General features: G+C 37.9%; 1 protein-coding gene across 1 annotated transcript in view; it reads left to right on the forward strand.

The window, feature by feature from the left end:
- UACA (uveal autoantigen with coiled-coil domains and ankyrin repeats) overlaps positions 1-17,908 on the forward strand; it is a 63,754-nt gene extending 45,846 nt beyond the window's left edge. Inside the window, exons 11-19 of the mRNA XM_030578163.1 lie at positions 1,579-1,686; positions 3,337-3,369; positions 4,062-4,160; positions 4,395-4,425; positions 5,348-5,400; positions 9,455-12,166; positions 13,293-13,445; positions 15,059-15,124; positions 15,882-17,908. Coding sequence (XP_030434023.1) covers positions 1,579-1,686; positions 3,337-3,369; positions 4,062-4,160; positions 4,395-4,425; positions 5,348-5,400; positions 9,455-12,166; positions 13,293-13,445; positions 15,059-15,124; positions 15,882-15,953 — 3,327 coding nt within the window. The 3' untranslated portion in view covers positions 15,954-17,908. The remainder of the gene's footprint in view (positions 1-1,578; positions 1,687-3,336; positions 3,370-4,061; positions 4,161-4,394; positions 4,426-5,347; positions 5,401-9,454; positions 12,167-13,292; positions 13,446-15,058; positions 15,125-15,881) is intronic.
- Positions 17,909-21,976: the final 4,068 nt, after the last annotated feature.

A 21,976-nucleotide genomic window follows, 5' to 3' on the forward strand; every position in this document is an offset into this window, starting at 1 on the left:
AGAGGAATGCAATATTTCAGCTCTCAATATTACTGACATGCAATGTTGCAAGTGTGTGATGCCCATCTTTTAAAAAAACTAAGAAGTTATTTAAAAAAAAAGTCTTCCACTTAAAATGCATGCTAATCAGTTCAGTCAGACAGCCTAAGGTTGAGCTATTAAACATTTCTCTTTATGTGGATGCTGATTCTCTTAGGTGTTGAGTATTGCCTGTAGAGTGAGAGATGAAGGTGTCTACTACTTTTCAGGATTGAGGCAACAGTGAGGGAATTACTGGCTTTTAATTGACTCTTATACACTGTAGAGAAAATGTAAATGTAAAAGCAAGAAATAGGCCTTACAAAATTTACCTGGTGTTTCCTCATGATTTATGAGACATACTCTTACTAATTCCACCTGATAACTGTGAGCAGTCCATTTTAAAGCTGTCTCCCTTTTGTCCCCTATGTCATATGTAGTGTCTATTTTACAATATGTCCTACGGAGGCTTTTATTAGTTAAAATAGGTAGATTTTGTAAAGAGCACTCAAATGTTGATAAATGGTAGTGTAATAAGCTAACTTCTATTTCAACCTTTTAAAGCATTTCACTGAACTAAGGAAAATATAAAATAAAATATATTAGTAGGTGTCTTACTAGAAAATGAATTTACTTGCTATAATTGCTAGAATAATCAACGCCATTTCCTTCCTCAGCTTATTAGTATGCCAGTATAGTATTTAAAAAAGGTAAAATAACACAGAGGGGATAACTTTTTAAACTAGGGAAACAAGACAATTTAAACCTGAGGCTGCCATTATGAAATATTTTAGTATACAACAGAATGACTTGAGATCATAGGTCCCAAAATTGACAATCATGCATATCCTATTGTAGCAACTTTACTGTTAAAGTACCTTACTATGTGCATTGTGAGAAGTTACTGTAATGGTAGCTTAACTCTGAACTTTTAGCTTTTGTCAGTTTAAATAGGTCCTTATTTATTTATTTTTAAATATTTATAAAATGGTCTTTTATTAGTGGATAAAAAATTTAAATGGCCAATAACGTATTTTAGTTTAGAAAGCATGTATGTATCTCATTCTGATAAAGGGTACTATGCTAATTGGTAGAATTGCACTGTATTTACAAAAGACAGAATGCATTTGTTCTGGCTTAAAAGATGTGATTACGGTTACATTAAATGCACTTCAGGCATACAGCACGTTAAAAGGCTATCATGATGCCTCATGCCAACGAAGTGTCTTTTAGATTACATCTTTAAACACAGTGGCTGGGTTTCAAACTTTTTTTTAGCACAAGTTGTTTTTTATATGTTGACAACCAGGAGATAAAAGTAACTCTTGAAATGCTGTCAGCATTGGAGTATGGACAGAGAGATTATATTAAAAACTGTACCACATCCATCCTGGGACAAGCATTCTAGTGGTGGAGACTCTGAAGGCACTTTAAATCATTATACCTGTAAACTTATCTAAAGTGAGGCTACAGATATTTTATGAATTTTGTTAAACAGTCATTGGTGTTCTGAATGACCATTATAATTATTAGTTAAGATGCCTAAATTTTCTGTTTCAGGAACTGGAAGCAGAAAATGAAGATTTGAAAAACCGATTGAGAGAGATTCAACAGGAACACAGAATACTTTTAAACAGAGTCAGTGTATTAGAGCTACAACTGAATGAGGTAAAAACAGATTTTGTATAATCATATTTAAAAACTAACAATCTAACTTGAATAACAAAGCCATTCTTTTGAAGCTGGCGTAGTACATCAGAATGGCTTTGTGGAAATGGAAATTTCAACAATTCACAGTGAACTGCACATTAAAAAAGGAGCCAGGGATTTTTTTGTGGGTTGCTAGTTTTCTTAAATCAAATAATCCACCAGGAAACCAATAGCCTCTCTGCTTTTATAGAGAGCCATTGTGGGAAACAGAATTACTTCATTTAACTTTTAAAAAACAAATCCTGCTTTGAACTTTAGTTTGATGTTCTTTGATGAAAAACCAGTGCTTGTTTTGAAAGGAATGCACGTGGGAAGGCTGTCACTCTCACTTCCTGAAAAATGATTAACAAAGCAATTTTACTTTCTCAGTTTAATGGTTGGCTTAGATTCCGGTCTCAGTGAGTGTGTGTGGGGGGGAAATACACCTAACTGAGCTTTGTAATTTTTTATTGCTTCCCTGTGAGCTGTTCTTGTTGACTCAATGTCGCTTGGGTTTTTGCCACAATACAGTATATCCATAGCCAGATGACCTTTTGATACTGTGGTCATTTCTAGAATGTGATGAAATGTTGCTGTTAGAAGTAGTTTTACTGATGCTCAAATATGAGCGACAGCTTTACATCACAATCAAGACTGTGGAGTACTTGATGGTTCATCTTACAGTTTTAAGAACAAATACTAATCTCAGATGCATGGCTAAAAGCAGATGTTCTGCCTTTAATAGTATCTTCTATTCTGTATTTAAAAACATCTGGAAAAAACCCCAAATGTGATTATCCATTAACTCGTAAATTGCTTCTAGGGCATTGCTTTGCTATTTTAGTACTGAGAGCTGGTGGGGGTGACTCGGCAGACATGAAACTGTAGTAATTAACAGGAGTGTTCAGCAGGCGCAAATCTTCAATCAGCAGAAATTAAAACACAGATTCCCAAACTGGGACTTGCCAAGCTCTCACTAAGTGAGTCTGAAGCTCTGCCTTTCCAGAGGCATTGTGTGTCCCCCTCTACCTTTACAGCACTCGGAGAGGAGGAGGAAAATAAAGCTGGAGTTAACCTCTTGTTTACTGGGAGCCAGGTTTTACCCTTGCACTTTCTTCACAAGTACTTTTTAAAAGTAAACAGCCGTAATCAAAAAATCAAGCGTGTACATTCTCCCATCATGTGTATGCATGTGTTGATAAGCATCTGTTGGTATGTTCATACCTGATGGTCATGATTACAGCAAAGTGAACCTTTTAACTACTTTGAGCAGCAGCACCAAGATAAACTTGTCTAGCATTCATTTTCAGCCAAAATCAAGAGAAAATGTGTTAAATAACTCGAGAGAGGTTACATACCTCAGTTTGGAAGCACAATCTGTCATATTAGCATGCATTTTAAGACTTCAAAATTATTTAATTCCTGCTTTTTTTTATTTGGATTATGGCAGACTGCAGGTGCTTCCCTGCCAAAAATTAGAGCAATGTGGAAAATGGAGGGGAAAGATCTTGGTAGCAGATATCATTCTGGACTGAAATATAGTGATTATTTTATCAATACACATGAACCCCTGTTTAACATATAACTGAAATGACTTTGGGGGGTGTGGGATTTTTGGTTGCCTTCTAGGAGCAAATGGTTGCAGATGATCTTGAAAGTGAGGTAGGAAAACTGATTTTTTTTACCTCTCCACCTTAAATTTTAGTATTAACTTGTAGCATGAGTAAAATACTTCCCTTAGTTCATCATATTACTTTTATTTTGACATTTTGATAGCAGTTTTAATGATTGCCACTTTAAAACTAAAATGCTACACATTGACCTTTTAATACAAAAGTTGCACAGCTGTATTTTTGTCCATATGAGTTCTTCCCATGTTTTCCACTTGTGTACAGTGAAGGCAATAGCTTTTGATTAATGAGAGCTAAAATGATATACATTTAGTGTTGCCTTGTACTTGTTGTTTAGGTTCCTGCCATCACCACCATACATCTTGTCACAAGAATGTTGCATAACGCATGCCAATGCATCTGTGAATTATATTGCTCATTTTATAGATCTTTCAGTACTAAAATAGTGTCTCTCAGTAACACAGCAGACTTCTGGTGCATGCAGCCATGTTATTGATGTTTTGTCTGCCATCATTTACATGTTCACTTAATTAATAAATGTACAGATGTTAGTGTCAGAGAGAAATCTATGGCATTGGAAAGCAAGGGATTCTGAATGTTAACCTCTAATGGGAGATCCCCTGAAACTTTAACTCAGGATTTTAAGAAGTGTTCTAAATGCTTATGGGTCTGCATACAGTAGTGGATAGCTGATCTCAAGCACAACCATCTCTTGTACTTCAGAAAGATGAGCTGAGAAGACTCTTAACAGCCAAGGAAAAACAGCAGGAAGAAAGCTTAAGAAGTATTGAAACTCTGAAATCTAAACTTAGACACTATGAGGTATGTTGTAGTTCAACTCAAGCAATAAATAACTATTTTTTTCATAAATATTGGGGGAATAATACCAATTATAGTCTTGAAAACAAAAATATAATTGTCCTGAAAGTCATCTTACACCATTAAACTGTAACTGAAAATTAGGTACCATATTAGCATCTCATTCTATATGTAAAATTAGAACAAAATGAATATTTTATTTTTGTCAATTGCTGCAATCTGTTTTTTTCATTTCAGCGTGACTATCTGGGCTCTGGCAGCGATTCTGGTAACAGTGTTTAATTTTATTTTTAGAATTTCTCTCTCTTTAAATGCATTATGCAATCTCAAAAAATTCAAGTGAAACTGTTGCCCTTTTTTCTCTTTCTAGTCTCATGCTAATTTTAATTGTAACTGGATTTAACCTATAGGTCTGACTTCTGTACACTCAGATTTATTCTTTGAGAGTAGATGTTCCTGTCCTGAATACGTATCCAGATCTCATTTAACTCCCCATGCCCCAAACACAGCAAAGAGTGATCTAACATTTATCCTCTGACTAGCAGACAGGGACAGGCATGCCTATTCTGTAATAATAGAGGGTGAATATCGCTAAACCCATTTAAGTTTAAAAAAAAAAAATCAGTAGATAAGACAACTTCAATAGTTATGTTGTAACTATACAAAGATTGCGAACAACTTCTAAGATCACTTGTCTTAGGTTCTTGATTTAGTCAAGTTTTCTGTTTGGTATCTATATTGGTGTTTGTTGCTGTAGAATCTGAGCTCTTATCAATAATTATTTTTAAAAAGATTTGTGGACCCAATTTAAAGAGATGTTTAAAAGTCCAGTGTTAGTTTTGTAAGTTATTAGAATATTTCTTAAATGTGAGTTTCTATGTGAGTGATTGAAAGGCTTTGGTGCAAGCTTATCTATCCATATTTACAAGTGTTTTGTAGTGTATATTCTTAAGATTTTGAGCTCACACACCACCCCTCTTTTGATTTGGGTATACTTTTAATTTTCAAGTTTGATTACCAACTAATCTGGATGAGCACAGCGTTAACATCTATATAGTTAAATTTTTTTTTAATTTGGTCTGTCATAAACCTGTGTGCAAGTCAGTGGGGGCTACCCATTGAAGTAAGGTGTCCTATGGCTGTTTGAAAGAAGAGGTTTTTATCTTGTTCCTTATTCTATGGTAATCTAGGGAAAGAAGATATGCTGCTTAAACAGGGTCAAGTGTTTGCTACAGAATCACAGGTAACGTTTACTTTTTGAGACTATATTAACATTGTGTGTGGATATTTGTGATGTGTCTCTTTCTGTATGTATTCCTGGGCATGTAAACAGTGCTTGAAGAAGCTCCAGTTGTACGACAGAAATGTGTTCTATAATAAACAGTAAATTATTTCATGTTCTCTGCATATACACCGGACCCTCTCTAGAAGGCAGGATGTGGGATCCATGCGCGGTACTGCATTAACACAGGGACCATGTTAAAATGAATTGCAACTGAAGTGATTAAATTTGGGATCCATGGCTGCGACTGCGTTATATACGAGTTTGCGTTACATAGGCATGCGTTCTAGTGAGGGTCTAGTGTATATATCTTTCTACTGTATTTTCCACTCCATCTGATGAAATGGGTTTTAGCCCACAAAAGCTTATGTCCAAATACATTTGTTAGCCTCTAAGGTGCCACAAGTATTCCTTTTTACGGATATGGACTAACACGGCTACCCTCTGAAACCTGTCACTAAATTAATCTCACTAAACTGTTTTTGTAACTGCTGGTGCCCTCTAGAGGAAATTTGCAGCATAGCTGTTTAAATTGTTGCTTAGTTCAAATGGAGCCTGTTTTTAATACTGCTGATATGGGACTGAATGGATAAAGAATTGAAGGAGGATGATACGTGGTTATGGAAAATAGATCCTGTCTAACTGGATTTTTTTTTTTGAGATTAAAAATATGGTTGATTAAGATACTAGTGTTTGATTGTAGTATAATTAGACTTCTGTAAGGTGTTTGACTTGGTACCCCATGAAATGGTACCCTATGCAATTTTGATTTAAACTAGAATGACATAAACTTAACGCAGCACACATTGAAATGATAAAAACTGGCTAATTGGTAGGTCTCAATGTAATTGTAAATGAGGAATCACCGAGTGGGTGTGTTTCTAGTACAGTCGTGCAGGGATCAGTTCTTGGCCCTGCACTATTTAACATCTTTATCAGCCACCTGGAAGAAAATAATTGCTACTGAAACTTCTCAGAGGAGAGAAAAATTGGGTGAGTGGTAAATAATGAAGATGACACATCTGGATCGTCTGATAATTTGGGCTCAAGCGAACAGTCATCGAATCATAGAACTGGAGGGGATCTTGACAGGTCATCTAGTCCAGTCCCTGCACTCATGGCAGGACTACGTTTATTATCTAGACCAGTGGTTCTTAACCTTAACTGCAGCCTGCACCCCTTTTGGTTCTCAAAAGTTGTTCTCGCACCCCTTATCACAAATCAAAATATGTTCTCGCATCACTTAGACCTAAAAAATATATGTTCTCACACCCTTTAAACCTAGATATACTTTTTGTTTGTATATTACGATAATCATTAAAAAATGTATAATGTTAATAAATACATAGGTTTGATGAAACAAAGTAGTTGTACTTACGTACCTGTGCTTAATTTTGTGTTTTCGATGATTTACCTTCTAAAAAAATCTGGCATGTCTTGTGCTCCCAGAAAGGGCATCTCGCACTCCTAGGGGGTGTGTGCATCACAGGTTAAGAACCACAGATCTAGACCATTGCTGACAGGCGTTTGTCTAACCTGCTCTTAAAAATCTCCAATGATGGAGATTCCACAACCTCCCTAGGCAATTTATTCCATTGCTTAACCACCATGGCAGATAGAAAGTAGGGCTATTGATTAATCGCAATTAACTTACATAGTTAACTCAAATTAATCACGATTAAAAAATTAATTGCTCTGTTAAACAATAGAATACCAATTGAAATGTATTAAATATTTGTGTATGTTTTTCTCCATTTTCAAATACATAATTTTCAGTTACAACACAGAATACGAAGTATACACTGCTCACTTCATATTTTGTATTACAAATATTTGCACTATAAAAATGAAAAACAAAAAAACAGTATTTTTCAATTCACTTCATACAAGTACTGTAGTGCAATCTCTTTATCATGAAAGTGCAACTTACAAATGTAGGTTTTTTGTGACATAACTGCACTCAATAACAAAACAATGTAAAACACAAGAACCTACAAGCCCACTCAGGTCTACTTCTTGTTCAGCCAATTGCTAAGCGAAACAAATTTGTTTGCATGTACAGGAGATAATGCTGCTTGCTTCTTATTTACAGTGTCACCTGAAAGTGAGAGTGCTTTCACATGGCACTGTTGTACCTGGCATGTCAAGATATTTACATGCCAGATGTGCTAAATATTCATATGTCTCTTCATGCTTTGGCCATTGTTCCAGAGGACAGTGCAGAAGAATTACTTCTCATGTCTTGCTTACAACACTCCTGCTAATTCATCCCAGAGTGATGTTTGGTTTTTTGCAACAGCGTTACACTGTCAACTCATATTTAGCTTGTGGTCCATATGACCCCCAGATCCCTTTCTGCAGTACTCCTTCCTAGGCAGGCATTTCCCGTTTCGTATGTGTGCAACGAGTTGTTCCTTCCTTCCTAAGTGGATTACAATGTGTGTTTTTAACATGGCTAAATGTGAATACAGACATCTAGGAACAAAGCATGTAGGCCATACTTACGGGATTTGGGACTCTATCCTGGGAGGCAGTGACTGTGGGAAAAAGATTCTGGGGTTGTGGTGGACAATCAGCTGGACATGAACCCCTAGCACAATGCCGTGGTCAAAAGGGCTAGTGTGATCCTTGGATGCATAAACAGGAGACTTTTAAGTCAGAGTAGGGACAATGTCTTACCTCTGTGTGTAGCACTGATGCTACAGCTTCTGGAATACTGTGTCCAGTTCTGGTGTGCACTATTCAAGAATATTCAAGAATGAAGTTGAAAATTTGGAGATGATCTAGGGGAGAGTCCCGAGATGGATTAAAGAATTAGAAAATCTGCTTTATAGTGTTAGACTCTGGCAGAGAAAGGTACAACACAATCCAGTGGCTGGAAGTTGAAACTAGAAAAATTAACGGTGGGAGTAACTAACTATTACCAACCAATAGTCGTGGTGGATTCTCCATCACTGACCATTTTAAAGTCCAGATTGGATGGGGAAGTTCTATGGCCTGTGTTCTATGGGAAATCAGACCAGATAATCACAATGGTCCATTCTGACCTTGGAATCTATGCATATGATTCGAAAAGCAATTTTTTTCTAGTTTTTGACAACACTGGAGCAGGCCATTTCATAGTATTAAAGTACAGTCAGTTGCCCTTCTCCACAGATTTTTCTCCTGTATGCTAAACATGAGGTGAATTTAATTTGTCCATTGAATTCCAGTGAAAACAAACTACACCTTTAGGGCCTAGTTCAATTTATAGTGTAGCTCAGTGTTTCCCAAATTTGGTCCGCCGCTTGTGTAGGGAAACCCCTGGCGGGCTGGGCCGGTTTGTTTACCTACTGTGTCCACAGGTCCGGCTGATTGCGGCTCCCACTGGCTGCGGTTCGCTGCTCCATGCCAATGGGAGCTGCTGGAAGTGGCGTGGGTTGAGGGACATACTGGCTGCCATTTCCGACAGCTCCTGTTGGCCTGGAGCAGCGAACCGCGGCCAGTGGGAGCTGCGATCGGCCGGACCTGTGGGTGCGGCAGGTAAACAAACCGGCCTGGCCCGCCAGGGGCTTTCCCTACACAAATGGTGTCTCAAGTTTGGGAAACACTGACATAGCCCAATGGGGATCTTTTCACTGACTCTTGAGAGTGGGGTCAGTTTCTAAATGATGGAAAATGTGCATACATTCAGTACACTTACATTTATTTTATACGCTAACATCTTCAGATCATTGTGCTTCTAGGTGTTTGAGTGATGGCTACAAGGAAAGTTGCATAGTTTCTCTGTAATACTGATAGTTTGGCTTATATAAACAAAACTATCTTTTGGACTCCTGGTCTAAATTACCTGCATTAATTTTTCCTGCTCACAAATTATAAACGGCTTGTAAATCTGAAATATACAGTGGAGGTAAAGCTTATATGTTTTAGATGAGCATAGTTAAAGTAGTAATGTATGAAAAAATATGAAGAGTAAATTGAACAAATTTCTGTTTTAAAGCATGTATCTATTTCTGTGCCAATTAATCTGCAGACCAAGTCTATGCTGAGACCACTGGAACTATCACTATCTTGCCAATCTTCCAGTTCCGAGAATGAAATTCTAAAGAGAGAGCTAGACAACATGAGAATCTCTTATGGCACAGCAAAAGAAGAAATAAGCAAACTTCAGAAAGAGCTGTCTCATAAGGTAGCGGAATGCAAAGCTTTGGCATCAGAGTGTGAAAGAACCAAGGAGGAATCTGACAGACAGATAAAGCAATTGGAAGATGCTTTAAAAGATGTGCAGAAAAGAATGTTTGACTCAGAAGGCAAAGTAAAGCAAATGCAAACCCACTTTCTTGTGCTGAAAGATCACCTGACTAACGAAGCAGCTTCAGGAAGCAATAAGTTAACAGAAGATCTCAAGGATCAGTTGAAAGACATGAAAGCAAAATATGAAGGAGTTTCTGCAGAAGTAGGCAAGCTGCGGAACCAAATCAAGCAAAATGAATTGTTAGTTGTGGAATTTAAGAGAGATGAGGGGAGGCTGGTGGAGGAAAACAAAAGGTTGCAGAAGGAACTCAGTATGTTAGAGATGGAGCGAGAGAAGAGTGGGAGAAATGTCTTGGAGGTACAAGGGCAGCTAAAAGAAATGGCAGCAAAGTTAGTCCTCTCTGTACCTGTTGAGAAATTTGAAAATATGAAGAGTTTATTATCAACTGAAGTGAATGAGAAAGCAAAGAAATTAGTAGAGATGGAAAGAGAGTATGAAAAACTGCAGGTAGAGCTTCGGCTCTTAAAGAGGGAATTTGAGAGTCAGAAAGCTAAATTTTCTCAGTATGTGAGGCCAGAGGAACATGAACAAATGAGGGGCAGATTTGAGAGAAAAACTGAAGAACTGGAAAAAACGATTTCTGAATTGTCGAAGAATCAGACATTGCAGAAGGAAGTGGAAAGGGTTCACATGGACAACAAGCTGCTTAAGCAGCAAATACACACTTTAACAACTGAGATTAAGAGCCAATATGTGCCTTTAAAACTGAATGAAGAAATGAAAAAAACAAGTGATCTGACCATTGGGGATCTGACCAAAAAACTTGCTGAAGTAACGCAAAGGTACAATGAAAACAAAGCAGAAGGTGAGAAGTTGATGGCAGAAAAGACCAGTTTAAGTGAGACTGTAAGTCATTTCCAGGCTGTGTACCTGTCTCCAGAAAAGCACGAAAAAGAAGTGGCAGCCTTAAAATCCACCGTTGTGGAACTTAAAAGGCAGCTTGCTGAGCTTCATCAAAAATATGATGCTGAACAAGCAAGAGTCTCCAAACTAGTGTCTGAAAACACAACTCTGAGGGACTCTCTAAATGATCAGTATGTACCTGCCATAACACATGAGGAGATTAAAACAGTCTTGAACAGCACATTAGAAAAGACTAATAGAGAATTGTCAGATCTGAAGGAAAAAACTGAAGATATAAAGCGAGAATTTATGAGAGTAAATGAGGAGAATGGAACTCTGAAAAAGAAGCTGAGACTCCTACAGACCCACATACAAACAGAGTATATATGTGTAAAAGATCATGAGAGTAAGGTGTCTACCTTAAATAAAAGCATGCAAGAGTTACAGGACAACAACACTGAGACATTGGCTAAATATAAGAGAGGCCAAGAGGAAATCTTACAGTTGCATGCAGAAATTGAAGCCCAGAAGAAGGAACTTGACACAATTCAAGAATGCATTAAGTCAAAATATGCCCCAGTTGCCAGCTTTGAAGAGAGAGAGCAAAACTTTGAAGCCGTGGTGAAAGAACTAAAAAAGCAGTTGCTAGAACAGGCACAGAGATGCAGAGAATGGGAGGAGGAGACACAGAAATACAAACAGGAAAATGAGAAATTAAAGAATAGGATTTTGTCTATCGAAAATGACTTGCAACAAAATTACATCCTTGCTGAGAAATCACATGAAATGGAAAAAATGTTCACCATCAGAATGGAAGAACTGAATAAGCAGTTGAGAGAATTACTGCAAAAATACACAGAGATAAAACATGAAAAAGACAAGCTACAAGAAGAGAGTGCTAAACAAATTTCTGAGGCCCTTGCTGTGCAAACTCGCATGCAGGGTCACTATGTTCCAGTGCAACAGTTTGAAGCCTTGAAGAGAACCCTTGGCCACACGATAGAGGACCTAAAAGAAGACCTCAATAGTAAGAAGGCATGTTATGACCGAGAACTAGAAAAAGTAAGAGAACTACAGCAGGAATTGGCAGATCTACATAATTCCTCCATATCTTTGGCAGAACACGCACAGATGAAAGAAGCATTTGAAAAAGAAATTGTAGCAGTCAAAACTAGCTTGAAAAAGGAGGTAGAAGAAAACCAAGCAAAAAGTGAGGAAATTTCTAAACTCCAGTCTGAGATTCAAAGTACTAAACAAGCTTTAACTGAACTGGAGAGCAAAGAAGTAGTTGATATGTTGGAGTATAAATCCATGAAAAGTGCCTTAGAGACCCAGGTTGCTAGTATAGCTGGAAACTTGGCCAGCTTGAATAGAAAATATGAGGAAATGTGTGAAGAGGCTTTGCAAGCCAAAAAGGAAGAGCTTTCTGCAAAAGATGAAAAAGAATTGTTGCAGTCAAGAAGCTTCTGCATTGAACAAGAAATTAAGGACCAGAAAGAGAGATGTGATAAATCTTTGACAACAATTACTGACTTGCAAAAAAGAATACAGGAATCTGCAAAGCAAGTGGAAGCAAAAGATAACAAGGTAGGCAGAAAGTATCAAGTATCTATCAGTATTAACTGCCTCTGTTTAAATCCAAGGTGCTAAATTTTCAAATGTAGTTACTTAAACAGACTCTCACTTACATCCTAGATGTAGGCATCTGAATTTGGGCCAAATTCGCAAAGCTGAGGACCAGTTTTGTGTGCTATGTGAAGTGCTATCTAATTCCCCCAAAACTTTGCCATTTTTTGTAAATAAAGTATGGTGATTCATAACTCAGAAATATTCAAATTTCTGTTTACTAGAATTTTCAGGTTTTAAATTCATCTTATCAAATTCAAAATATTCATACTACATCCACTAGCAGACTTTTTTTTAATAATCTGAAGAAATACTCGGCTTCCTTTGTGTGTTACCTTGTCATTTTGACACTGCTGCTTGCCGGTTTAACACCAAATGATATTGGGAAGTCAATGTAAGAGAGAAGATTTAAAGCATCATGAATATGTGATGAAAAAGACTTGCAATTTTCTTAATGCTATTTATTAAAGATTCCAAATTGTGCCTGCACCATTTCTAATGAAGGTATTTTAGTTTTAAAACAGGAAGCATTGTTATACTAGGATTAAGGAGCACAGCATTATAACTTTATCCTACAGTATCTTTCATAATTAATGTTTATATGCACTTTATAGCATCCAAATAACTAGGTTTTCATATCTAGTAGTAGTGGCTAATACTGTAGTTAAATGTGTATACTGTGTGCACTCTTCCTCTGAAGAATTGGATTCCTTTACGGACGAATTTCCTAAGGGCAGTCTTGCTTGTGTTCAATCATTGCACCTGCAAAAAAAAAAAAAAAAAGGCTGATGCCTTGCTTTGAAATCTGGGCCTTATTTTCAGTGGCTGATTGACCTATGGGCCATGTCTTACAGATTTCTGAATCCTAAGAAGCCAAGAGCAAAATAACAGTATCTGATATCTTGTCAAAGCATATCTCTTTCTCTTACAAACTTTTCTAGTAAACCTAGATTGATGGGCTACATTGAGAAGTCAATATTATGATGCCCTCATACACTTGTTAACCTTCAGTTGACCTTGCAAAGTAATATTCTCTATTAATATGTTCAGAAAATGAAACATTATAATCTTTATATTTTTCTTAAAGATAACAGAGCTGCTCAATGATGTAGAAAGACTAAAGCAGGCTCTTAATGGCCTGTCTCAGCTTACATACACCTGTGGGGTTCCCTCAAAGAGACAGAACCAACAAGTTGAAATGCTCCAGCACCAGGTGAAAACCCTGCAGCAGCAGCTGGCTGTAAGTACTTATGTAGAACTTTTGTTCCAGAGCTCAGTCATAAGGCGTGTTACTATTTTTGTCAGAAGTTGTGGAATAAGCTTTCATATATGTTTAGGAGCAGGGAAATGCAATGGGTAGGAAACTAGGATTTCTGAGGAAAAGAATGGCATTGTTTAATGTGATCTGGAAAAAGGGGTAAACAGTGAGGTGGAAAAATTTGCAGATGATACAAAACTTCTCAGTATAATTGAGAGCTATCCAGTTTTGAGAGATCCTTTTGTAACAAAATGGCAGATGAAATTCAGTGTTGATAAATGCAAAGTAATGTACATTGGAAAACATAATCCCAACTATGCATATAAAATGATGAGGTCTACATTAGCTGTTACCACTCAAGAAAGAGCTCTTGGAGTCATTGTGGGTAGTTCTCTGAAAACATCCACTCAATGTGCAGCAGCAGTCACAAAAGCGAACAGAATGTTGGGAATCATTAAGAAAGGGATGGATAGATAATAGAGACAGAAAGTACCATATTGCCTCTATATAAATCCATGGTATGCCCACATCTTTAATGCTGCATGCAGCTGTGGTCACCCCATCTCAAAAAAAATTTGTGCACATGAGGAGGTAGCAGTGTCTTTTGGAAAAGCCTGTCCAAATGAAGTGTTCTCTTACTGCAATATTAATCCAAAATCATTGAATAAGTCCTGTATGCAGGTGCTGCAGTAATGTTGCCTACTACACATGCTGACAGTGTATTCTGTGCAGTCTAACACACAGGACGGTAGGCTCTGTCCCAAGGGATTAACAATCTCAGGGTTGTGAGAAGCTAGGAGGGTGCTTTCTAGTTTTGATACCACTGATATGTGCTAGCTTGGTTTGAGCTAACCTGCTAGAAACAGCAGTGGGGCTGCAATGGCAAAGGTGGTGGGTTGGGCTAGCCGCCTGAGTATGCAAGCGGGAGGGTTGGGCTGGATTGTGCTTGAGTGGTTAGCACGAGCCTCTGTACTGGTATTTTTAGCTCACTAATTCTGGCGGAGTTACTGCATGTGTACCTGTGCTGGGAGGTGTCCTCCCAGGTGCTGTGTCCAAGCCTGCAAACACTTATTTCAATGTACAGGACTACTCACAACGGTAAGTAGCAAATAACCTCATTGGAGTTCATGGTAGTAAGTGCTAGGGCTTTAGTATAAATATACATACATGTATCTTTATTCATGGGTGTAGTAGCACTGTTGACTTCAGTGGAACTACTCATGAGAGCAAAGTTACATACATGTGTAAATTACATAGAATTGCGTCATGTTCCTGGTAGTGTGAGCAGCACTGCCACATAGTGTGATAAAGTGAGTTTAAACTGGGACTTGGGTTAGGGGCTTCTGAACAGAAGTCAAATTCTATTCTTGTCTGAGTAGATAGCCCTATTTCATGGCAAAACACTTCAAGCTGATGCTAAAGCTGAAAGGCTCTGTTTTTCAGTTAGGATTTTGTAAACACTAACCTTGAAATTCTAAGGTCATGTGACACTTAAACAAGCAAAGTCAAACAAACAAAACTGTAATTATACAAAGAATTGATGTTGAAAATACTGACGTTCTTCTCTCCTCCTTCCCCTGCCCTTCTACATACAGGATGCTGATAGACAGCACCAAGAAGTAATTTCAATTTATCGGACGCATCTTCTTAGTGCTGTGCAGGTATGTTAGCTGGTCTATAAAAATGAAGTTACTCTTTTTTGACGAGTTAGGTCTTTTTTTAGAAAATTTTTTTTCCAAGTAAATGTGTGTGAAATGAGTAATATGTCAGTGCTTCCTATATGCCCATTAAAATATTTTAAAAGGCTTTTTGCGGTACCTGGTATTTCTCCAGAAGGAAACTGAAAAGCAAAAGAGCACCACAGCATGTTAAATTTAGTGTTTGCCTTCATCTACTTGTCATTTTTATGGATATCTAGACAACATACAGTGGTGACCCACTTGAAGGGGGATAATACAGTGCTATCAATACATGTCCCTATCCCAAATAGTGCAGTGGAGGAGTTGAAAGTTCCCAACACTCATACAACTCTCCTGTTCCTTTTGAATAGGGAATATGAATGTATGCAAAGACCAGTAAAACCTCCCTATGATTACTGGCTGCAGCAAGTTACAATAACATGGTTCAGCTAGCTGAGTACTGTAGATAATGGCAGGAAGCTGCAAGGCAGTCCAGAAGATATGAAGAGCAACATCTCTAAATCAAAACGGTGATTTCAAACAGGAAATTTGCCACTGTGCTGCAAAGTTGGAAATTAACTCTGCAGACACAAAGTCATTAATAAAGTTAATTAAATTCAGTTTTACCAGTGAGATGGTGATTGACCATGCATTCATTTTGGGAGAGTATTTGTTTTAATTTTAGTCATGAATAATGCAGTCTGGTTTTTAAAAAATCTTTTTTCCCCCCCACTTTCAGGGCCACATGGATGAAGATGTTCAAGCTGCCTTACTCCAGATCATTCGAATGAGACAGGGGCTTGTTTGTTAATATGCTTAATGTGATAGCATGGCTGCTGCTTCTCATAGGAGTGCTTTGATTACAGATGTATTAACCTTCGTGACCTTTATCTCATTATGGCATGGTAACTAAAAAGAATGCACCACCTCCTCCCCTCAGAAAAAAATTATTCCAAGTATGAAAAACATTAGGAAGCTGAAGTCATTTGCCCCTTGTAAAACAGAACCAATAGGACAACTCCTTTAGATCACATTAGACATTTCAAATATGTGGATTATAAATTGTGTTGAGTTTATTTTACAATTGGCATACAAGCTGGCAGTCAAAATGATGACATAGTAGTTACATTCTTTTAATGTCGGATTGACCATTTTCAAATGAATAAATAAACCGATATCCAAAACCTCCACATTGATCCTATTGATAATTCCCAAAGGGTGAATGACAGTGAGCTTAAACTAAAGTGACTGTGGCTGAAATACTGTAACTGTTGAATTTTTTTTAATGGTTAAGAAGTGTGCTTTTTGTGATCATATTAAGTTGATCAGCAGATTGACAGTAGATCAACTACAGAACAAGATGGATAGTATCAAGGTACACATTGTAGCTTGGCTGGCCAGGTTACATTCTTTTATTTAAGTAATTTTAAGATTTAGTGCCTTAGTGTTTTACTAGAGGTACAAATCAGTATTTTCCATCAGACACTAACTTTTATGCTTTTTTACAAGATATATATTTTTTCATTAATGCTTTGTAACACTGATTTCAATAGGCTAAGAAACAGCAGGACTGGAAGGAGATCATGAATGTAGAACAGCATGTCAGTCTCAAATGCAGTAGTCCAATTTTTATTCTTACGTACTTTTTCAAACTTCATTATGCATAAAATGGACCTGGATTGTTTGCATAATACACTTGATAAAGTTGTACATTATCTAGTTCAAGTGTCAAATGGTCAACCATTTTCCAGCAAAAGCTTAAGAGGTTTTTCTGGTTTATTAACACTGTAAAATATGTACTATAATCAATTTTTGATTATTTATGGGGAAAGATGCAGATAGTAAGATTCATAGAAAGCAAAATCTAATTTGGAATTCACATGTTAAACAAAACAGAGCTTCATATTTTTTTAAGTGGAAGTGCAATAATGCCAAAGAATGAAATATCTACAGTCGTTTTATGGAAGGAAGAACAAAAATTGGGAATATTTCAAGGAAAATGGCAGTGAAACAAGAGTCTGATCACAAAGTTACTGTTTTTTTAGTGTCTCAGAATAACCAGAGTAGCGTCTGACCCTGTAAATACTACTTATGGGATATAATGCTCCTTGCTGCCGGGAGTAGTCCCACTAGTTCTGTACTACACTCAGTATGTCAGTAAGCATTTGCCCATAATTAGCTGTCACCCTGGCACTGATTCAGGGCAAGACTGAACAGAATTCAGCCTCTGTATTCCTGCGAATAGCCTTTCAGGATTGTACAGTAAATTCTGTAAGTGCTTGATCTAACTATGATTATGTTAACTGGGTTTAAAATACAACCCCCCAAACTGTACCTGACAGCTTTTAAGCTTCCTGTTTTCCAACAGAGTTTAGTGTCTCTGCCCTTGAGTGTGGGCCTTCTGCTGTATCACTGAAATGGCAGTCCCCAAACATAGAAAAGAGGATGTTGACGCAGGCACTTCTAAACCAAACTGTTGTGAAAATGCATGTTTAATATATTTAGCTGTAGTATGACAACTGATCACTCTTGTTTTCCTTCAATTTCCTGGAGTCCCGTGAGATGCGAGAGTTCACCAAGCATACTTTAGTTTTTAGAAATTCTTTTCTAATCACATTACTTGAAGCTCTGGTTGAAGAGAAATGTGATTGTTTTGATATAATATACTGGCCTATTTTAGTATTGTATTTTTTCCTTACTGGGAAGTTTTATGTATTTTTTTCCCTCTTGTATTACATATCAATAAAGTGTTTTATCTTACTGTAACAGTCCATTGGTAAATGGTAAAGCAGTATAGTAACTTGTGGTTTATTGGCAATAGTCTATGGGCAAGAGAATATTAGTCTTCATTTTGACTGGGAAAGACTGTATGTGTGTGTATTGCCAGGGCACATACTGGGATTACCAACTTTTCCACCTCCAAGACTGAGCGGTTCAGTTTGTCTCCAGTCAGTCCTGGACTACTGATGCTTCAGCCAACAAAAGTGTCAGCTGTGAGGGCAGTTTGTGAAATGGATACATATCCCGTAAGATTGCTGCCTTGTTTCTTGTGGGAAACTGAACAGCCTTCATGTGTTCACTTCTGAGCACTGCTAAAATGGCTGGATTGGAACTAGTGACCTGCAGGTGAAAGGCTCTGTACCAATATCTAGCCCCAAATATTAGCTTCATATTAGTTTCCATAATCTGTTCCGGCCAGGTCCATGAAGGAAATGAGTACGAGGGGAGTGCCGAAAGTTCTTCGGGAGAAGTGCAAAGTGAATCTTGTGACTAAATGCAATAAATGATGGTTTTCTCTTAGAACTTTGGAGATTTTACAAAAGTGACTCAGAATGGAGTATAAGCAATTATTGTGAAAACATTTCTTCAGTTCTTCTAATACATCTCCAACCTGAACCGAAACACCTCTTGCATTTGAGTCTTAAAGAGACACTGCCAGTTGGGTCCAAAAATGATGTGGTTTTATGTGGCTAAGCATCCTCCAACAGCAGTTGTTATATCTGTTAACCTTACTATGAGTATCAGCTAGTCTACAACACTTGCTACTCAGACCTTATTTGGAAGCTGTTTTCACTGATTTACCGGTAATCGGCTTTATGCATTATCTGATGGATTTTTTAAAATCATTTAATCTCTGACCATACTACTTACTTCACATTGCAGCCAGTTATTTGAAAGCTTTTGAATGGCTATCCATTACATTTTTTTCTGAAGCAAGCAGATTCCCCTCTTGCTATAGATGTTTCCAGAGGGAGTCTTTTACTTCTATCTTCGTTTCTAAATAAGATAACATTTAAGAGGACAGTGAAATATATTAATTCTCACACCCTTCAAATTTACAATGCAATGGATACTTGGAAATGTCCATGTATACTCTAGTATCAGTAATATGGAAGCATAGAAATCAGAGTATCATAATCTTGAAATTGTATGGAGATCGACAAGCAGCAATTTGTTCAGCAAAGTAGAAGACAGAAATGTTCAATGAACTTTCAGATATAATAGTTGGAGCTGTAGAATTTTTGCAATATCTGATGTTTCTACCAAGTGTTTAAGCCTGCTACTTATATTTGTAAAGTGGAACTGTTTGATATCAATATGATTAATCACAATGAGTATGAGACTGCCCATTTTATATTAGTGAACCAGTTTTCAAGATCGACTTAATTGCTATTGTTATTGGTTCTACTGATGGAGTGACAAGGAAACACATGTATGGACACTACTGTGGAATGTTCCATGGTTTGACAGCTGCAGCAGCTGTTGAGGTGGAAGTGAAAGGAGTCGTCTGGAAAATGGCATACATAGAATCAGAGAACTGGAAGGGACCTTGAGGGGTCTTCTAGTCCAGTCCCCTGCACTCAAGAGAGGACTAAGTATTGTCTAGACCATCCCTGATAACGTGTTTGTCTAACCTGCTCTTAAAAATCCCCAATGACAGATTCCACAACCTCCCTAGGCAACTTATTCCAGTGCTTAACCACTCTAACAGGAAATTTTTCCTAATGTCCAACCTAAACCTCCCTTGCTGCAATTTAAGCCCACTGCTTCTTTTCCTATCTTCAGAGATTAAGAAGAACAATTTTTCTCCCTCCTCCTTGTAACAACCTTTTATGTACTTGAAAACTGTTACATAGCTCTGTCTTCTCCAGACTAAACAAACCCAGTTTTTACAATCTTCCCTCATAGGTCATGTTTTCTAGACCTTTAATCATTTTTGTTGCTCTTCTCTGGACTTTCTGCAATTTGTCCACAGCTTTCCTGTGAACATGTAAACAGAAAAACTTGGATACAGTCAGCTTTAGAAGATGTATTGTAACAGTTTGAGGGGAATTTGTAGCTACTGTTCCGTGCCATGTGACAGGAATGTCTAACCCCTACCATAGGACTGGGGCTAGGAAATAAAAATCTGAAATTTTTTTAGTACCGTCACATCTTTATTATTAGCAATAAACATTGAGTGAGTTGGTGCTATCTGAAACAAGTAAACAACTTAACCAGTTTGGATGCTTATCTGAACCTTTTGAGTCTGCACAAATGGGTGGGGATATCACAACAGCATTCTTGCTGGACTTCTGGTACTCTTTGATGCTTGTTAGACCACAAATACTACAAGAATAGCTTTCTCTAAATATTTTGGTAATGGGTTTTCTGCTCCAAGAAAGAGGCATTGTCAGAGCACGGGATCTAGGAATCTGGAATTCTTGTTGCAGCTACAATAGTTTATCGGAGTGTTCTGTCGTTCGTTCCAGAGGGCAAGCTCTCCCACTTCTGTCCTAAAGAAATTTATTCTCCCTTTAACCTGAGTGTCTGATCTCCCTAGACTGCAGCATCTTGGTCGAGGGTGGATTTGGGCAATACCTCCTTTTGCCTTTAACTGTGCCCTCTTTACTGTAGCTGTGTTCCTAACTGGTCCTGATTCTGATCTCGTAGCAATTCAGCTCCATTGACTTTTTTGTACTGCTGTGAGGTCACAATTATGCATCCTGTGTACAGTGTAAATAATACCCCAGTAGCATGTCAGAGGGTGAGCCCCTTCCTGAGGAGTACTTTTGAACTGGCTGTGAATCTTGGAATGAATGAGCACTGCTAAAATTTTCAGCCGCATTTAACACTAAGTGTGTAATGTTGTAATTCCCACTTGTAGTACAGTACTAGCTGGACAGTAGACAGACGTGTCCAGTGTCCTGGAAGTGGTGGTAAGTCTGAGGGTATGTCCAGACTACCTGCCGGATCGGCGGGTAGCGTTCGATCTATCGGGGATGGACATATCGTGTCTCATCTAGAGGCGATACATCAATCCCTGAATGCGCTCCTGTCGACTCCAGAACTCCACCAGGGCGAGTGGCGGTAGCAGAGTTGACGGGGGGGCTGCAGCTGTCTATCCCGCACCGTGAGGACGGGAGGTAAGTCAAAATAAGATACGTTGACTTCAGCTACGCTATTCCCGTAGCTGAAGCTGCGTATCTTACGCGCGCGCACCCACCCACCCATGTCTCTTTCAAGTTAAAAGGAAAGTAAAGCTGAATTTGGTTTCAAATGTGTAGTAAGTGAAAATTCCAAATGCTGTGTAATCCAAAAGAATCTCTTAAGCTGTTATCTTCCCTTGAGTTTTAATGTAGCTTTTCTCTTGTGATTACACTATACAGCTGTGCTGCAAGAAGTTAATTTTTTCATAAAATTTAAATCTTAATAGTTGACAATAACGAAACCCCCAAAAATGGGACTCTCCAGTCCCAGGACTATTGAAATAAGCACAGTTCATTTGGATGTCTGATTTTTGGTTTAAGTAACTCATGAAAAGTGGAGAGTAAATCTGGCTTGTTTATTTGCAAGGCTCCCATTGCAGTGATAATGCATGTGTTCTGCATAATCAAGCATGCAGCATCACCTGTGAATTAAAGGACATTTTCATTCATGTTCTTTGTGAACAAGCATTGATGATAAATTCAAGCAAAATGGAAGGTCACAAATGTCAATGCAAATAAAAAATACCCAAGAATCATAAAATATCAGGGTTGGAAGAGACCACAGGAGGTCATCTAGTTCAACCCCATGCTCAAAGCAAGACCAACTCCAAATAAAGCATCCCAGCCAGGGCTTTGTCAAGCCTGACCTTAAAAACTGCTAAGGAAGGAGATTCCACCACCTCCCTAGGGAACCCATTCCAGTGCTTCACCACCCTCCTAGTGAAATAGTGTTTCCTAATAGCCAACCTAGACCTCCCCCACTGCAGCTTGAGACCATTACTCCTTGTTCTGTCATCTGGTACCACTGAGGACAGCCGAGCTCCATCCTCTTTGGAGTCCCCCTTCAGATAGTTGAAGGCTACTA

This window comes from Gopherus evgoodei, chromosome 10 (genome assembly GCF_007399415.2).
Source record: "Gopherus evgoodei ecotype Sinaloan lineage chromosome 10, rGopEvg1_v1.p, whole genome shotgun sequence".
Classification (NCBI taxonomy): Eukaryota; Metazoa; Chordata; order Testudines; family Testudinidae; genus Gopherus; species Gopherus evgoodei.